The sequence below is a fragment of the Papilio polytes genome, unplaced genomic scaffold (assembly GCF_000836215.1).
Source record: "Papilio polytes unplaced genomic scaffold, Ppol_1.0 DF823991.1, whole genome shotgun sequence".
Taxonomy (NCBI): Eukaryota; Metazoa; Arthropoda; class Insecta; order Lepidoptera; family Papilionidae; genus Papilio; species Papilio polytes.
In genome coordinates, this window is record NW_013525213.1 from 1,248,492 (window position 1) to 1,263,159 (window position 14,668).

General features: G+C 35.0%; 1 protein-coding gene across 1 annotated transcript in view; it reads left to right on the forward strand.

Annotated features, from left to right (window-relative positions):
• LOC106101372 (carboxypeptidase N subunit 2-like) overlaps window positions 1–14,668 on the forward strand; it is a 210,718-nt gene that overhangs the window by 190,746 nt on the left and 5,304 nt on the right. Inside the window, exon 6 of the mRNA XM_013280572.1 lies at window positions 11,698–11,757. Within this exon, the coding sequence (XP_013136026.1) occupies window positions 11,698–11,757 (60 nt within the window). The remainder of the gene's footprint in view (window positions 1–11,697; window positions 11,758–14,668) is intronic.

The following is a 14,668-nucleotide window of genomic DNA, read 5'->3' on the forward strand; positions in this document are numbered from 1 at the left end:
GTTTTTACGTACAAAACTAGATGGCGCCACCTGTATTTTAAAACACGATGTTGTATCACATGCGCCTTAGGTTAAGACATTTCATGTACATTACGCAAATGAGAGAGAGGAGAAGAGAGAAGTAAAGGGAAAACAATTACTGTCTTCTCCACTTTAGTTCCTACGACGCGATTCTGAGTATATTAGCTTGCTGTCTTGTGACTAATTTTATTCAGAATGCAAAGTAGTGTAGCTGAATTAGGTTGCTTGCGGATAGTGACGGCCTAATTTAGCAGGTAACCGCTTGCTGTTCTGTGACGGTTACCCGATATTTGAACATTTTTTGTATCTGCGTGTGGTTCCCAACCTGGGGTCCGCGCGCAGACCATTGTCATTGGTTTAATAACCAATAAACGACTGTTTTTTTGCCACATTGGTTGTTTTCTTTGGCTGTTCCGGCTCAAGATACCCCTGCTCATCTTACATAACTAATTTAAAAAGGAGTTTTCTTCACACACTAAGCTAAACTGCTTATACATTCTAGAAATAAAAAAAGAACTCTGTGGAGTGGTTATAAAATCTTTTTAATATTAATTACTAATCTTAATTAATCGTAAACGCGATTGTGATTAATATACGTATTACAAAATAGAAATCGAATGTAACTAAGATGAATCAGTGAATTATTAGAGCGATCCCGCAGCGGAGTCTCTTATCTCCACTCATTCAATTAAAACATTTCATGTGAGAATGTAAATCTGCGATCAAATAGAGCGGCTGCGGTCCCACCGAGGCGCTATCTGCCCTCTAATTTACTCCACCAATAAATATGCATCTACGAATTAGCATTTTATCTCTTAAGCAATTTAATATTCATGTATACGATGCAAGCGCATATCCCGCGCTGCATATTGAATTAATTATAACTGAGCTGTGTGTTTGTTTGTATTTTACATATTTAGACTAATGTACTGTGAAATACGGAGCGAGGTATGGGCATTGTTGCATCCAGTATACAAATTCTTGTTCCGGGAACTGTACTTAGTTTAGCTATAGAAATAATATTTAGGCCACTGCAGGTCGTGCTCCAAATGCTAACTGTTTTTCGGTATATGTATTAAACTCTTGTTCTAAAATTATATTAACAGTTAGTAAATGTGAGTGAAGATCAACCAATGTCGTTAAAAAAAAATTCTATCTATAACTTATATTAATCTATGATATCATTTAGCCTTTACTCTTTGTCCTCTGCATTACAAAGTTATATTTTTAATCTGTTACAGCGATAATTTAATACGTGTTTCACAAAGCTCATCACTAGCGACGTATTGTCTCACAGATCAGCAATCCGCTAATTTATCAGACACAGCGTCTAGACGGCTCAACAGATCATCAATATTGAATTAAAATCACTTCGGCTGACGCGCGTCAAATTTATTCATGAGCTACATTAAAATCACTATCACACGTCCGCGTCGGCTCCGGAACGAATGCGTTTATTGAATTTTCGAAATTTTCGAACGCGTTCCGTTCGATTTTTGAAATTACATTTTTTAATAAGCATGCATTTGTTTTACTTTCTATTTTTAAAATTGGAATTCGTGGAAATGGAGAATTTATTATTAATATTGAGCGTACACCATATTTTAATCTTTGAAACATTAATTCTATTGTCTAATTGATGATGAAGCCACAGTTTTTTTTATTTTTATTTTAGTGGTAGAATATAGAGTAGCAATAAAATTAATTAAAAGCAAAATTAAGCGACCGAATTCCGTACTCACATTGCGTCCTAGTGACGCTAAAGTTTAAAGCGCATTGTCTTCGCGGTATCGATCCATTTATAACAACAAACGCCTTCGTTAGTAGTAATTAACAAACCATCCTTTAAGCTTTATCCAAATGAATTTCTACACATCTATTTTCACAAAAACATTGACACGAGTTGTAAAGTCGCAATAAAAAGTATCGTTTTCTATTATTTCGCGTATCTCCAAATAGGCGCATGAAACTCTTACGTTGCTACACAAAAAGGCTGAATTACATCACATGACACTGGCCACTGAATGATATTATCCAACGCATTTGTTGAGAAGAAAAAAAGTCCTCCAAGGCAATATGGCGTCTTGTTGTAGTTTTTGTCTATATGATATGAGTTTTTCTTGGCAATATAACAACGATTCATCGAAATTGGCCGCGGACGTAGCACGAAAACAAACAAGATGACAGTTTTTCCGTTTTCATTTATAAGAGAGGACGCGGCCGACCACGCTTTGTACTACAAACCTTGAAAGTTGGGCGACGATAAGAAAATGGAAAGGACAAAATAAGAAAATACTTGTCGTGATTCACACATTTTACTAGAATTTTCTAGATTTGTTATTACATTAGGTCGTCTAAATGATAACATTTTCGCGCAATAGTCTCTGTCAACATTTATTTCTTTATCTAAATAATTTATAAGCCGTGGTATCATTCTAATTGTTTATAGTTTTCAACACTCTCACAAATCCATTATAATATTTGAATAAGAAACTTAGTCAAACTTTTTAGTGATCCAATATTCATTATTCTGTACCGTCGAAATAAAAGAATACGTTCATGTAAACTTGGGATTTCTCGCGTTGCCACAACTCTCGTAAAAACAAAGAATATATTTCCTTTTGAAATTGAAGTTATTCATTTAGACAGACAGAGCTGAGAGTTGTACTGTTCATCTGATTTCCCTGAGGTCGACATCAAATATTTAAAAAAAATCCAACGCCGCGGTTGTAAAGAAATATATAATTCGCTCCCCAACTCGAGACTCAAGTTGTTGACTACCAGACTATCCAGTTTCCGTTACTATAAGAAAATTCCTTTTTTCTAAAGTAACAATATCCTTCAGGACGCTAATTAATCGACATTTATCGCTTTTAATTCACTTTATTTTAAACCCCTATTCCAGTTTTAAGATTCTAGAAAGATCTTATTTTCATATCCACAATTTAACTAGCGTCACTAGTACTTTAGAACAAGTTGACTCATACATTCCAACATATGTTTACTAAACACGTATAAATACAGCGCAGTATTCTCGCGGAATCAATTGCAAAACACAATCGCGTTAAAACAACATAGTTGACCTATATCGTTAACATGAAATGGGGACTACATAAAACACGTAACTTCGATATGCACTTGTAAAGAACAAATATAATAACAGTTTGTTACAAATGGCAAAGAGGGGTTACATTAATAAATACTTCAAATGTCCTTTTGAGTGTTTGATTCAAATCAAATCATTGTTTCAACTAAACGCAGCATACAAAGAAGTAAATGTATTCAAAATTAAAAGATGCAAAAACAGTAACAGACCAATTAAATTAGAATTACTAGAATAAATATGGGTTTTCAAACTTAAGTAGTGGTGTTCTTAATGTCGATATACATGTTCGAAAACATATCTCACCGGTTGTACAACACTAGGTTTTGTACAAGTCTTTCGACAGTGGAACATATGGACACGTCAAGAACATTAAGATCCAATTTGTGCAACAGACGTCCACACAAAATCCATATTGACGGTAAGCAATACATCGAAACTAATTGAATATAATTATGTAAATTAATTGACAAAACAAACAATAATTTGCATTAATTTGTCAAATTATGCAAAATAACATGATTTAATTTAATTGCGTGTATATATTATGAGACGATTATTATCACAGTTAACAAAAGATGTTAATTATATGTAAATAATATCACACTCATTACTTTTATTTTCGACTTTCTCTCGTTTACCGAGCTTCCGTCCACCAAATTACTCTATCATCCGTCATCTCAATCATCACTCTCTTCTTGACGTCACTAATCACGTGACCTATCCATCTCTTTACAGGTCTTTTTTTAAACTAAAAAATTAAATTTAAACAGAATTAGTAAAAATACAATTTAAGAGGATTGCACCTTACGAATTTTCCAGTCTCTAGATACGAGGCATCGTAGTGATTGCTACGTAAATGCAACTACGCCGGTGAAGTCTTACAACACTAATGATTTTACCTGCACTGTCTAAGAACAATTTACTATTACAAAACAGGCCGGGACTAAAAATTCTTTTACTACTATAAAAATGAGATTTTACTACTTTATAAGGTCACCGAATAATTTCTAGAAAATAGCCAAAAAGAACACTCGAAATAAAATCCGTGTTAAAGCAAAGTTACATTTTTTACAATGTTAACAATTGTTAGTTTATTATGCGTTTTTTAAGAAAAGCTAGGAATTCAATTTTACAACCATTAGTATAAAAAAACATATAATAAAAGATTGAAAGTAATAAAACTCTTATTTATTAAAAATATTTTCGCTTACATACCTAAATCAGAGTCCAGGTGAATCGGCCCATTCATTCGACGAATAAAGGCAATCCTTCAATACGATTTTCCTTCGCTCTCAGAACGAAAGGCGGCCATTAGCGCAGGCTGGCGCTAATTCAGAATAGGGATAAAAGGTAATTTATCACAATTATAGAGCTTTCCCTCGAACCCGCCGTCAAAATATCACGGGTCAAATACCGACACGAGATTATATTACGCATATCGAACTTATATTGGTTTTACCTAATAAAATACGCTTTCGTTGGCAAAAACTATTTATTATTTATATTTTGGTAATTAACCGATATTAACTTGATTATTTTGCTCAAATAGTGAACGAACTCATTTTTGAAAAAAGTAAAGAAAATTCATTGCGTAACTCGTAAAATAATTTGACACCCCTATATTCAGGTACATAATATCTGCTCAAAAGCGAACAATAAAAATGAAAACAATAGAACGAACCTTTATACGGTTCCACCCAGTTCGTGACATTGGAAAAATTAACGCATTTATAAATAAAAGTAACTTTGATCCCGGCTCTGTAGTAAGGTAGGGTTGTCCCAAGGGAGCCGCGGGTCCCCGACATAAACTCCCCACTCCAGACTGTATTATGTATGCGATGGAGGTATTACTGAACCTAAAGGGTAGAGATATGACGCTCCCGAGTGAACAAGAATACGGTCGAAACGCAATAAAACATTAGAATTTTCACGTAGCATGTAAGGTTAAAAATTTGGCGAATTTTAGTACTTTATACTTTTGAGTGTTTGATATGACCTTCGACATACTATACACAAATGTATATTCTATGTACAGGTACCAATATACATATGTGTCAAAAAATCGATACCCTTTCCCAACATTCTCCCTCTATATACCCCGATCCAAAACACCTAACACTTGGCAACTATTCTCAAAAGAAAGTACCAAATTGAACTCCGCACAACTAAGTTACAAGTCCCCCTTACAATCGACACGAGGCATAATTAAGGCGGCAATGGAAAGGGAAGGTAGAACACAATTAAAAGTTCCGGCTGTTTAAAGTGGGCTCCCGAAGTGCCTCGCCTTTTGTTGATCTTTTACGAACTTGGCCTTGGAATTTGTAATAGAAAGTGTATAAAATAATGGCACTAAATACACGAGTTAGAAAAGTTCCATTTTAAATATCTACAAGATTAGAAAATGCCAGCAACGCAATTGTAGTTCCTTTTGTATTGCGGATGTCCATAAGCGTCGATGATCATGTCGTTGCCACCTTCATTTACAAAAAACTAACTCAACGTAAACAATCCTCATGCCCCACATTTAATCTAAAATTCACCGAATTCCTTAAAAACACGAAATCAGATTTGCAGAAAAAAATATGTAAAGTTTTTGAATAGCTGTGCAACTCTGAAAGTAAAGAAACCAGCTTTTTACAATACAGTTATTACACCAGAATTGGTTCATCTCTTGGTATAGTATAAATTAAATAAACCCTAAGTAAATTTTAACACCAAAATTAAAACCACAAAGATTTTTAATAATATTCAATATATGGAATGGGGAATAACTTTCCTCCGCGGTCGAAAGTTTCTTTCGAAATTGCAAATTATCTTCGAGAAAGTTCCACTATAAAAGTTTTACGTTTCATTAGAATTCACTCTAATTGGAATCTTGAAGTAACAAGTTATATTTGAGGGGTCTGACAGAGCGGGGGCTTATCGCGTACACTGGAAACTATCTCGGGTTCGGATCCCGGATGATACTTCAACACTCTCGATACAAACAAGCTAGCTTTAGTCTCCAATGATGTTTTATAAAAGTCACTAAAGATACCAGCATACTTGAAGTAGAACCGAGTTCTTTTAAAACAATCTGCATTAAAAAATCTTCTAAAACCAGACCTAGGTCAAAGAAGCGGTAAAATCTTTTAATTTTTTAAATCTTAGTAAAATTAAAATATTCAAAGCGAAAATGAGGAAGAATATTTTGGAATATTATAAAATTTACGACATATAATTTAGAAAGCTCGTCCTTCGGTCCACAAGCCGCACTTAAAGTAAGAAGCTTTTAAAAACATTATACTCCAAGGACCGAAATTACATATTAAAATAGTCCTTTAGCGGAATATGCGCGGTAGTTATGATGGGGAGGCATAACATTATCTCCAACTTGTACATTTTCATGTCATCCCCAAGTGAGCTTTCTGTGAAGTTTGCGGACATTGTGCAAAATGCGTGCATTAATATGTGGAACAACCCAAAGTAAAAAAATCTTAAAACTAAAAGACATTAAGAAAATTATAAAATTAATAAATCTTAGTCGTAATCTCGTTAGTTTTATTGGATCGATCTTTATGAAATGCGTTTTTGAACTACGTAACAAGAGTTTTATTTCGTTAAAACTTAGGACGGCTTAATATTAACGGATCATAAAATAAATGGAAACTTTTGCAAACCAGCATAAATCGCATTTCTAATCCAATTTTGATAATTAATAGTTATTTATAGGTAATTTATATCTCGATAGGAATATCGCTAAGTAACGCCGTTTCAAACTATCTGAAGATATCTTAACATAAGCATGTCTGTCATCAGACTTTATAGCCACCTTGAGACTTGATCAAGAGATATATTAGTTTTAGCGACGCTCTCCAAGTCGTATAAAAATCATAAAACGTTTAACTTTCGTAGTTTCGCGACAAACATTCGTTTTACTCAATACAAACTTTGCTAGACTTTGTATTTACTTTTACCTACCATAACTACTTATTGTTAAAACAGTTGAGTATTAAAAATTTAATCTAAACTTTTTATGTTTATGATATAACTTTTCTTTTAATAAGTCTGATAAAATGTGCTACTGTTTCTATCTTAAATGTTTATTTCGTAACTAGCTGTTCACGTGCGGCTTCATCCGCATGAAATTAGGAAAATTTTATTTTATTGTTTACAATTGTCAAATTATCAATAGCAAATCTCAATATGACATGACATGACAAACCTTGACAATCTTGCTTCCATGATGTTGGCAGCAACTTATGGTCTCTTTCTCACTTTAGGGTTTTTATCCAAAACATATACCCCCTAAGTTTAATGGCGTGAAAATGTATAGCCTAAAGCATGACGTAAGTGTAGGGCTTTTTATTAAAAAAAGAATTACTCAAAAATATGCTGTAATTGCTGACATCTTAGGCAACAAATAAGTGTGTGTTTACGCCTTATTATAATATATTTCGTAATAGACAAATGAAATAATTTAATTCACATACTAAACTAAACATTTTCGCAACAACAACGCCACGCGGACAATTTCCACTTTCCTTATCTCATGCTATCCTGGTACCCTCGAGTCGACGCGAGTTATTTACGCGCCCGGCGTCGCCCCTAATCCTCTATTTATTCCTCCAGATGTATCTGAAAATTAGGGATCACATCCAAGGTCCCCGCTGGGAGGGTTAATTTGCGGGATTGTCTCAGCACGCATTAAAGTCGACTGGCGTGATAAAATAACTACAAAATGTTAAGATTATGTTCAATTCGCTCAGGTATTTTCGGCTGTTCTTGCTTCAGTTGTAATTGTCAAATAAAACGTTTCATTACAGTCTATGAACCTGTGTGGGATGTTTCTTTAACTATATTGTTCCCTTAAAAGGTATTTTCAATTATCTTGATATATACGAGTATAGTACATTTAGATTTAGCTATAGCGTTATAACAGGTTTACTTGGTGTATTTCTTTGCGGCCTTTAAATAACAATTTTTTAGGTCCAATCTCGACATCATTTTCACATTTTAATTTCAGACATGGTAAGGTTAAAAAATACTTATCGTATTACCCCAATAATATAGTTAGTTAAACACATGTATTAACCCTTTGCCCACCGCTGCCATTATTAGCAATTTATTATTTATCTCATTCAAAATCTCATTTCGTAACCCTATGCATTGTAATGTTATAAGAAGTTGATGTATATTTAAGCTGAAATGTAAATATATTCTTCTGAAATGTAAATCAACTTCTTAAAATTTCAAATTTCAAAAAATGTCTAATGAAATATTGTCTATGTTTTTTTTTATGTTAAGGCCTTGATAATTTAACATATCATTTAGGTAAACTATTTTTGTAGCGGCATTTGGAATGGCCTCCGCTAAACAAACTTCATTACAACACCGGATTTTCCTTTTCCCATTTCGCTCAAAAGAGTTTTGCCGTAACGAGAAGGAGCGCAATTAACGTTTTTTAACCGAAAAAAGAAAAAAAGTGTTCTCGCAGCACTGGTTGAAAATCCAAGGGGAAGTAGCGTTAAAGTTTGCGCGTTCTTTTGCCGTTTTACATAAATTGTTTACCGACATTTAAAACAAGGAAATGCAATTTCACTGAATTGCCGGGAGTGCTAATTTCAAAGAGTTTCGTGTGTGCGCTATAATGAACGAGACATCTTGTCTGCTTTTAGCTTCACTTTGCGTACAATTTAACTAATGTTTCTTTATTATTTATATGGTTATAATCAACAAACATCGTCGATTATTTTTGGTATTAAGCTATCTTGTAATTCCAATAACACGCTTTTATTAAAGAAGCAATCACTAACATCGAAGAAAAGTCAACAACAGTAACTTTATCTGGTACTTAAAAGCGTGTGAGAAGCAAAACAATAGGCTCTCAGCGACGGGCTTCTGAGGCCGTAACCTTTGTCACGCCGTAACCTTTGTCATACCGTGGCCGATGACCCGACGGCAACAAGGCACCACTTAACTGATACAAGAGATCCTTTTACTTCTCAAATCGCAAAGGAAAAGCTTTATTCTTATCATCGATTCAGTTATATTTAGTATATTATGAGTTAGAACTTCCCGACTCTTTTATTTTTTGTTTACTTTATCGAATAAAATGAACAGTCTTAGGTTATTTTGTATAATGTGTTAATAACTGGCATACCTACATCATAAACTACAAACATCAAGTTGTCGAGTTCGGTTTTAATTAAATTGGTCAAATTTTGTTTGTTAATTATTCGCAGCGTAGAAGCCTATGAAAGCTTTCGACAAAGTGTTCTCGATGTCTGAGAACGATTCCGAAATTGTTCGTTCAGCAGAAATCCGAGCTAAAAATCTGACTCCTCTCAACCGACAGCCGAAATTGAATCCCGAGTTGTTCGGCGAATATCAAATTCTAAAGGCATGTGGCTTTAATCAGGCATCGCGAGGCGAAGTAGCTAAATAAATTGGAATGTAGGGGTGGCAAATAGAATGTTGTATTTCCTCTTCTTATCTGCCCTAACGTCGTCTTCTGGGCCAATGAACGTGAATGGATCTTGATACGATGTAACGCCCTATGTTTTGTACTTTTTCCTTGATGCTGCATTCATTGCGTATGAATACAAACTGGTAAAAAGGAAAAGCATTTGTGTACGATCATTACGTTGCTATTTCCTTAACTTTTAAGCAAATGTTAAAAGTAACAAATACTGCAACACTATTCTCCATTTAACAGCAAAGGTATAATTGAAACATCTTTCATTAAATAGACATTACATGAGCGCAATAGTGTCGCATTTAAAAGGGAAGAGGATGAAAACAAAATGGTCTCACGCCCACACTAAGCTCGAACTCGGGGAAATGGCGAGAAGCATTTAGTTTTTAGCAAAACTAGCGCCGTCATTACCGGCATTTTGTTTCGCATTTGTAAATAGCGGGTCGGGGCAGCGGCTAGTGACGTCGCAAATTACTTTTAGCGTGGAATTCCGCCGGCTCACTGTCCTAATGGGCGGCGACGGGACCGCAAACTGGAGCCAACTGAAAGTTGCCAACTCCACAGTGTTGCCATTCACCGGCCGCTGCGTTGGGACGAACTAAAAACAAAAGGCTGCGACGCCGTCATCTCGTTCCACTGATACTTCAGCTCGCTTAATGACTGTTTGATGTTCACTTCAAGATGTTTCAAATGACCGTCATTATTACGGTATTATTCTACCATGTGAATCCTTATAAGCTTAGACAACAATCTGGATACTTAAGATCTAACCTCCGTAACCTCTCAACTTACAGTCAAATACCTCTTTAGATGTTTGCTGTCATCTCCTGCCAGGTGGAAAATATTATCTATGTGCTGTGAAAAATTTAACTTGTTATTGAATACGATAAAGTTTTGGTAATTGAATGCGTCACACATTTACTGAAGACAATGCACCATCTGTGCAACTGTGATGACTAAACCCGTGCTATAAACTACAAATGCTCCCCGACTCCGCGCGACCCTCCGCAATTACATCAAATTGTGCGCACTATAATGAAATCGTTATAAACACGGTTCCCGCATTAATGGCGTAATCGCACGCCTTGTGGGAAGCCGACATGTGCGTTCATATTTCCTTACATTGGATGCTATTAATAGGGCCATTGTTTGTTCGTTTCGACCATTTGAGCCTTTCAAAGCTCGTCAGCGAGGGAAACGGGAATTATGTTTTTAAATAATAAACAACTTGGTATTTCTTACCTTAAGTGTAATTGACTGAAATCACTTTATTCCTTAAGTTTAAAAGAATTATTAATGCACTATCTACATAATAATTAAGGTAATAAATACAAATTTCTACTCCTGGATATGGACTAAAACTTTCTTAATGATCTACAGAACATAAGAGAAGTGGTCTAGAATTAATAATCAATTATGACACACGATCATTATTTTCAATACTAGATAAAATAGAATTTTCCCACAATTACTCGAACATTGATTGCCTTTCATAATAGCCGTCCATTATGTTGAATTCTTTATACACTGACGGACTTTTCTTCACGTAATCGACTACCTTTAACTAAGCCGAGGCTCCTATGCAACCTTTCGTAATTTAAATATGGGATTACCGTTTGCTACTTTTATCGTATGAAGTTGTGATCAGAAATGTAAAATCCTCGTATCCTCGGTTTTAGAAAGTGATTTAAAGTTGATTGGCCCTCAAGCTAGAATATTAATATTTTTGATTATTCTGTATACGAAGTTGCGTGATTTAGGTATCCCTTATTATCTCTATATAAATCCGATGTGTTGATTGTTGAGTAAACAAAATATTCCGTTATGTTCCTTGGAGATCCCGGAACCTTCGTCTATGTCACTAGAGGATGACCACCGAGGGGGTTTTAGTAGGACAAATCCTATATAAACCTGCCTTCCCCCCAGAAGGCAAGGTATCTTTTGGAGATTTTTCAACGACACCAAGAAAAAAGTAGACAAAATATACATTTGATTTAAAATGCCGTATTTTTAAGACAGTAGAGAATATCTTTTTTTATTTTTATGGCACTAAAGTACTTTAGTATTAAAATATGTTTAGAGCAATTATTTAACTGCATTTCCTTTTTTACAGATGGCGCCTCTGCGTTTTGTACGACAAATTGTCGACATCGTCACAGCAAACTCTTGCATGGTAAGCAAATCTTACTATTAGCTTATTCCACAAAGTAAGATTCTAATAACATACTTATTAGAAGATTCAATTACAAAAAAGAATGTGCAAAGAAATCCGTCAAAACTGCATGCTTACAGGATAATTTTAATTTTAATCATTTTCATCGAATTTAATAACAATATTCTTTTTTTTTTTTAAATTAGACTACGTCGATAGCAGCAAAATAAACAATGGTAGACTCATCTTGCATAATTTGCATTTTAAACGCTTATTCACTATTCTCAGAATAAATAAATTGCAAATGCTATTTAAAATAGAAATAGCCTATCGATTCTATTAATTAGTAACGAACCCGCTTCGGTCTATTGTTCAGACTGTATACAGTTTTTTTTAATTATTTGCCAGAGAACAAAATACCTACTCTACCATTTCATTTGCATTTAACGTTCAGCAAAATTTATAAGCACCGTTTTGGCAGATCGTAAATTTTCCCTTAATTTACGTATACAATAAATTAATTTATGTTTAACATTTTGCAAATTATTAATTCGCTCTTAAAAGTGTTATTAAGAATTTAGGGGATCTCATTTTAACAGCTGTAATAAATTTACTTGAATCTTAAATGCAGGTATTAATAGTACCTCTCTATTACATTTAATGACTATATATTCGAATTAACATCGATAATAAATATCGATACAAACATCGATGTTGCGCTCACAGTTACATATCGAACGACAATGCGAACGTAATCGGATGTGGAATCTGTCGACATAATTGGCGTAACGAAAGCTGCACTCGAATTATTCGCGTATTTACGCGCGAACAGCAATTAAGAGGCGGATTGCGGAGCGTTTGTCGCGCGGCCGCGCACAGGTACGGTATCTGCATAATGCCACTCATTTGGCGAACGTTTGTCGCGCACAAATGAAGCGTTTCGATAATCACAGGGCTGCATCCACAACTGCTCGAAAACTCAACACGATGTAAAAAAAGATAGTGTCAACCCTATAGCTTGGTCTATCAATAAATAAATCGTTAATGTCGAATAGGAATTAGGTACTCTGTTTCTTTAATTACTTACAAACTTCACCTCGTCTGTTACAACCATAACCTAAAATGCATGTCAACTTCATAAAATACCAGTGACGTTAGCGTTGAACTTGATCATTTGCCCAATCCACAATAGAAACCCACTTTAAAAATTTAAATAGAAAATGTTTTTGTGCCAATATTTCGAGCGGCAACCCTAACGCGGCGTCTAATAGCGCGTGAAACCGTCAGCGCGAGCGGAGAGCGTTTTTATTTGCCGCTTCGACGGCTCGAGGCGGAATTGTTTAAAATTGTTTTTCGGCCGAGCGTTCGTGCTTCGTGCCAACGGGTCCCGCACACGATCTACGAGCAAACTAGTTACATATCACTAGTTACAATACTCTACACGTACGATACAAAAAAATAATAATCGTTGATTATAAAATGTTTCTTAGAAATATGCGTATGTTAGATTTTTAAAGCTGAATTTTTAAACTACACCGTGTTTCGGATTTATACTGCTCGTAAATTATTTTTCCCAAAAATTACACACTTAATATATAGATTGTATAATTATAGTACGTAATACAAATGATTACACACTCGATATATTCATGAAGTGTGTCTTAGTTGCACCGCGCTGCACGCTCAAGAGTTCTTCGATTAATTAACTGATGATTGGTATGTAGTGAGGTAGAGATGTGCGGACAGACGGCCCACTTCTGAACACCTGAGTATACGCTCTAACTGGGTCAAATGTAGCCATGCAAATGTACCTTAAGGTAATACACAATGACTATACACATACACAAACGCAAACTATACACGAGCCCAAATCGATACGAAGAAATATCGCACGAAACTTCTAGAAACTAAAATAATTACTTAACGGTCCATGGCTTCGGTATTTTATATTTAGATGTAACTTAGAACTGGTAGAACTTGAAATTTCATTAATTATTCAGTCGCGTCGCTTAATTATCTCGACCAAAAACCGAGTCCCTCGAGCGGGACGCGATTTTAATAACAATATGACATTACTCTAAATGTCTGCCGACCCAATTTCCGAACGCAATTTGTAATTCAGGCGTCCGTCCGCTAGTCGCGTCCGCAACTCGCATTTTTAATCAACAAACCCTAGAATTCATTCGAAAATTTGAATAAAGAACTTCCGATGTCCAACACGAAAGGGTTGTATTTGTAGATCGTACAAATTGTTTGAATTTGCTAATTGTTAGTATTTTAACGACTTCGGTGCGAGTATTTCACACAATAACCGTTTCACGTAAAGTCAAAAGGGCTCCGGCGTAAGTTTTTGTAGTATTTATTTTTTTAACATTTCTATGTATTGTCATTTCTATCATTATCATTATATACATAGTCAATTCTCTTTCTTCCATAGATAAACTGTCTTAACATATTTCATTAAGTTGTATGGAGTAGTACAGATGTCGATATAGTGTGGGCATTTCGCTGTGCGCTCTCCGCGGCCGCAATTAAACGATTTGCATAGCTATCCGAGCGCCCTATCACGTTTTTACGCCTCTTTGTGAGCTTTTGTGCTGTGTGCCGGCCCCGGGCGCCTCGTGACCGCACCGCATGCTGCACGATACGTGCTCATCCGATTATAATACTTCCTTAAATCATCGAATACATTGGTAATGTTAAATACTGTTCGACGAGTATTGTAAAATCAGCAGATTTTATTCCTATCTAATCTTAATAAAATTGTGGTTAAAGAAAATTTAAAACTATTAAATCCATCGAACTTTTAAAGCATTATCCTGCCAGTGCATAAACAGAATCCTTTATGCGCTCGATACAGCATTGTTTTATCCCCCGTATATTTCTATGGCCGTAGATTAACGACAAAGCAAACAAAGTGTCAGTAATTGAA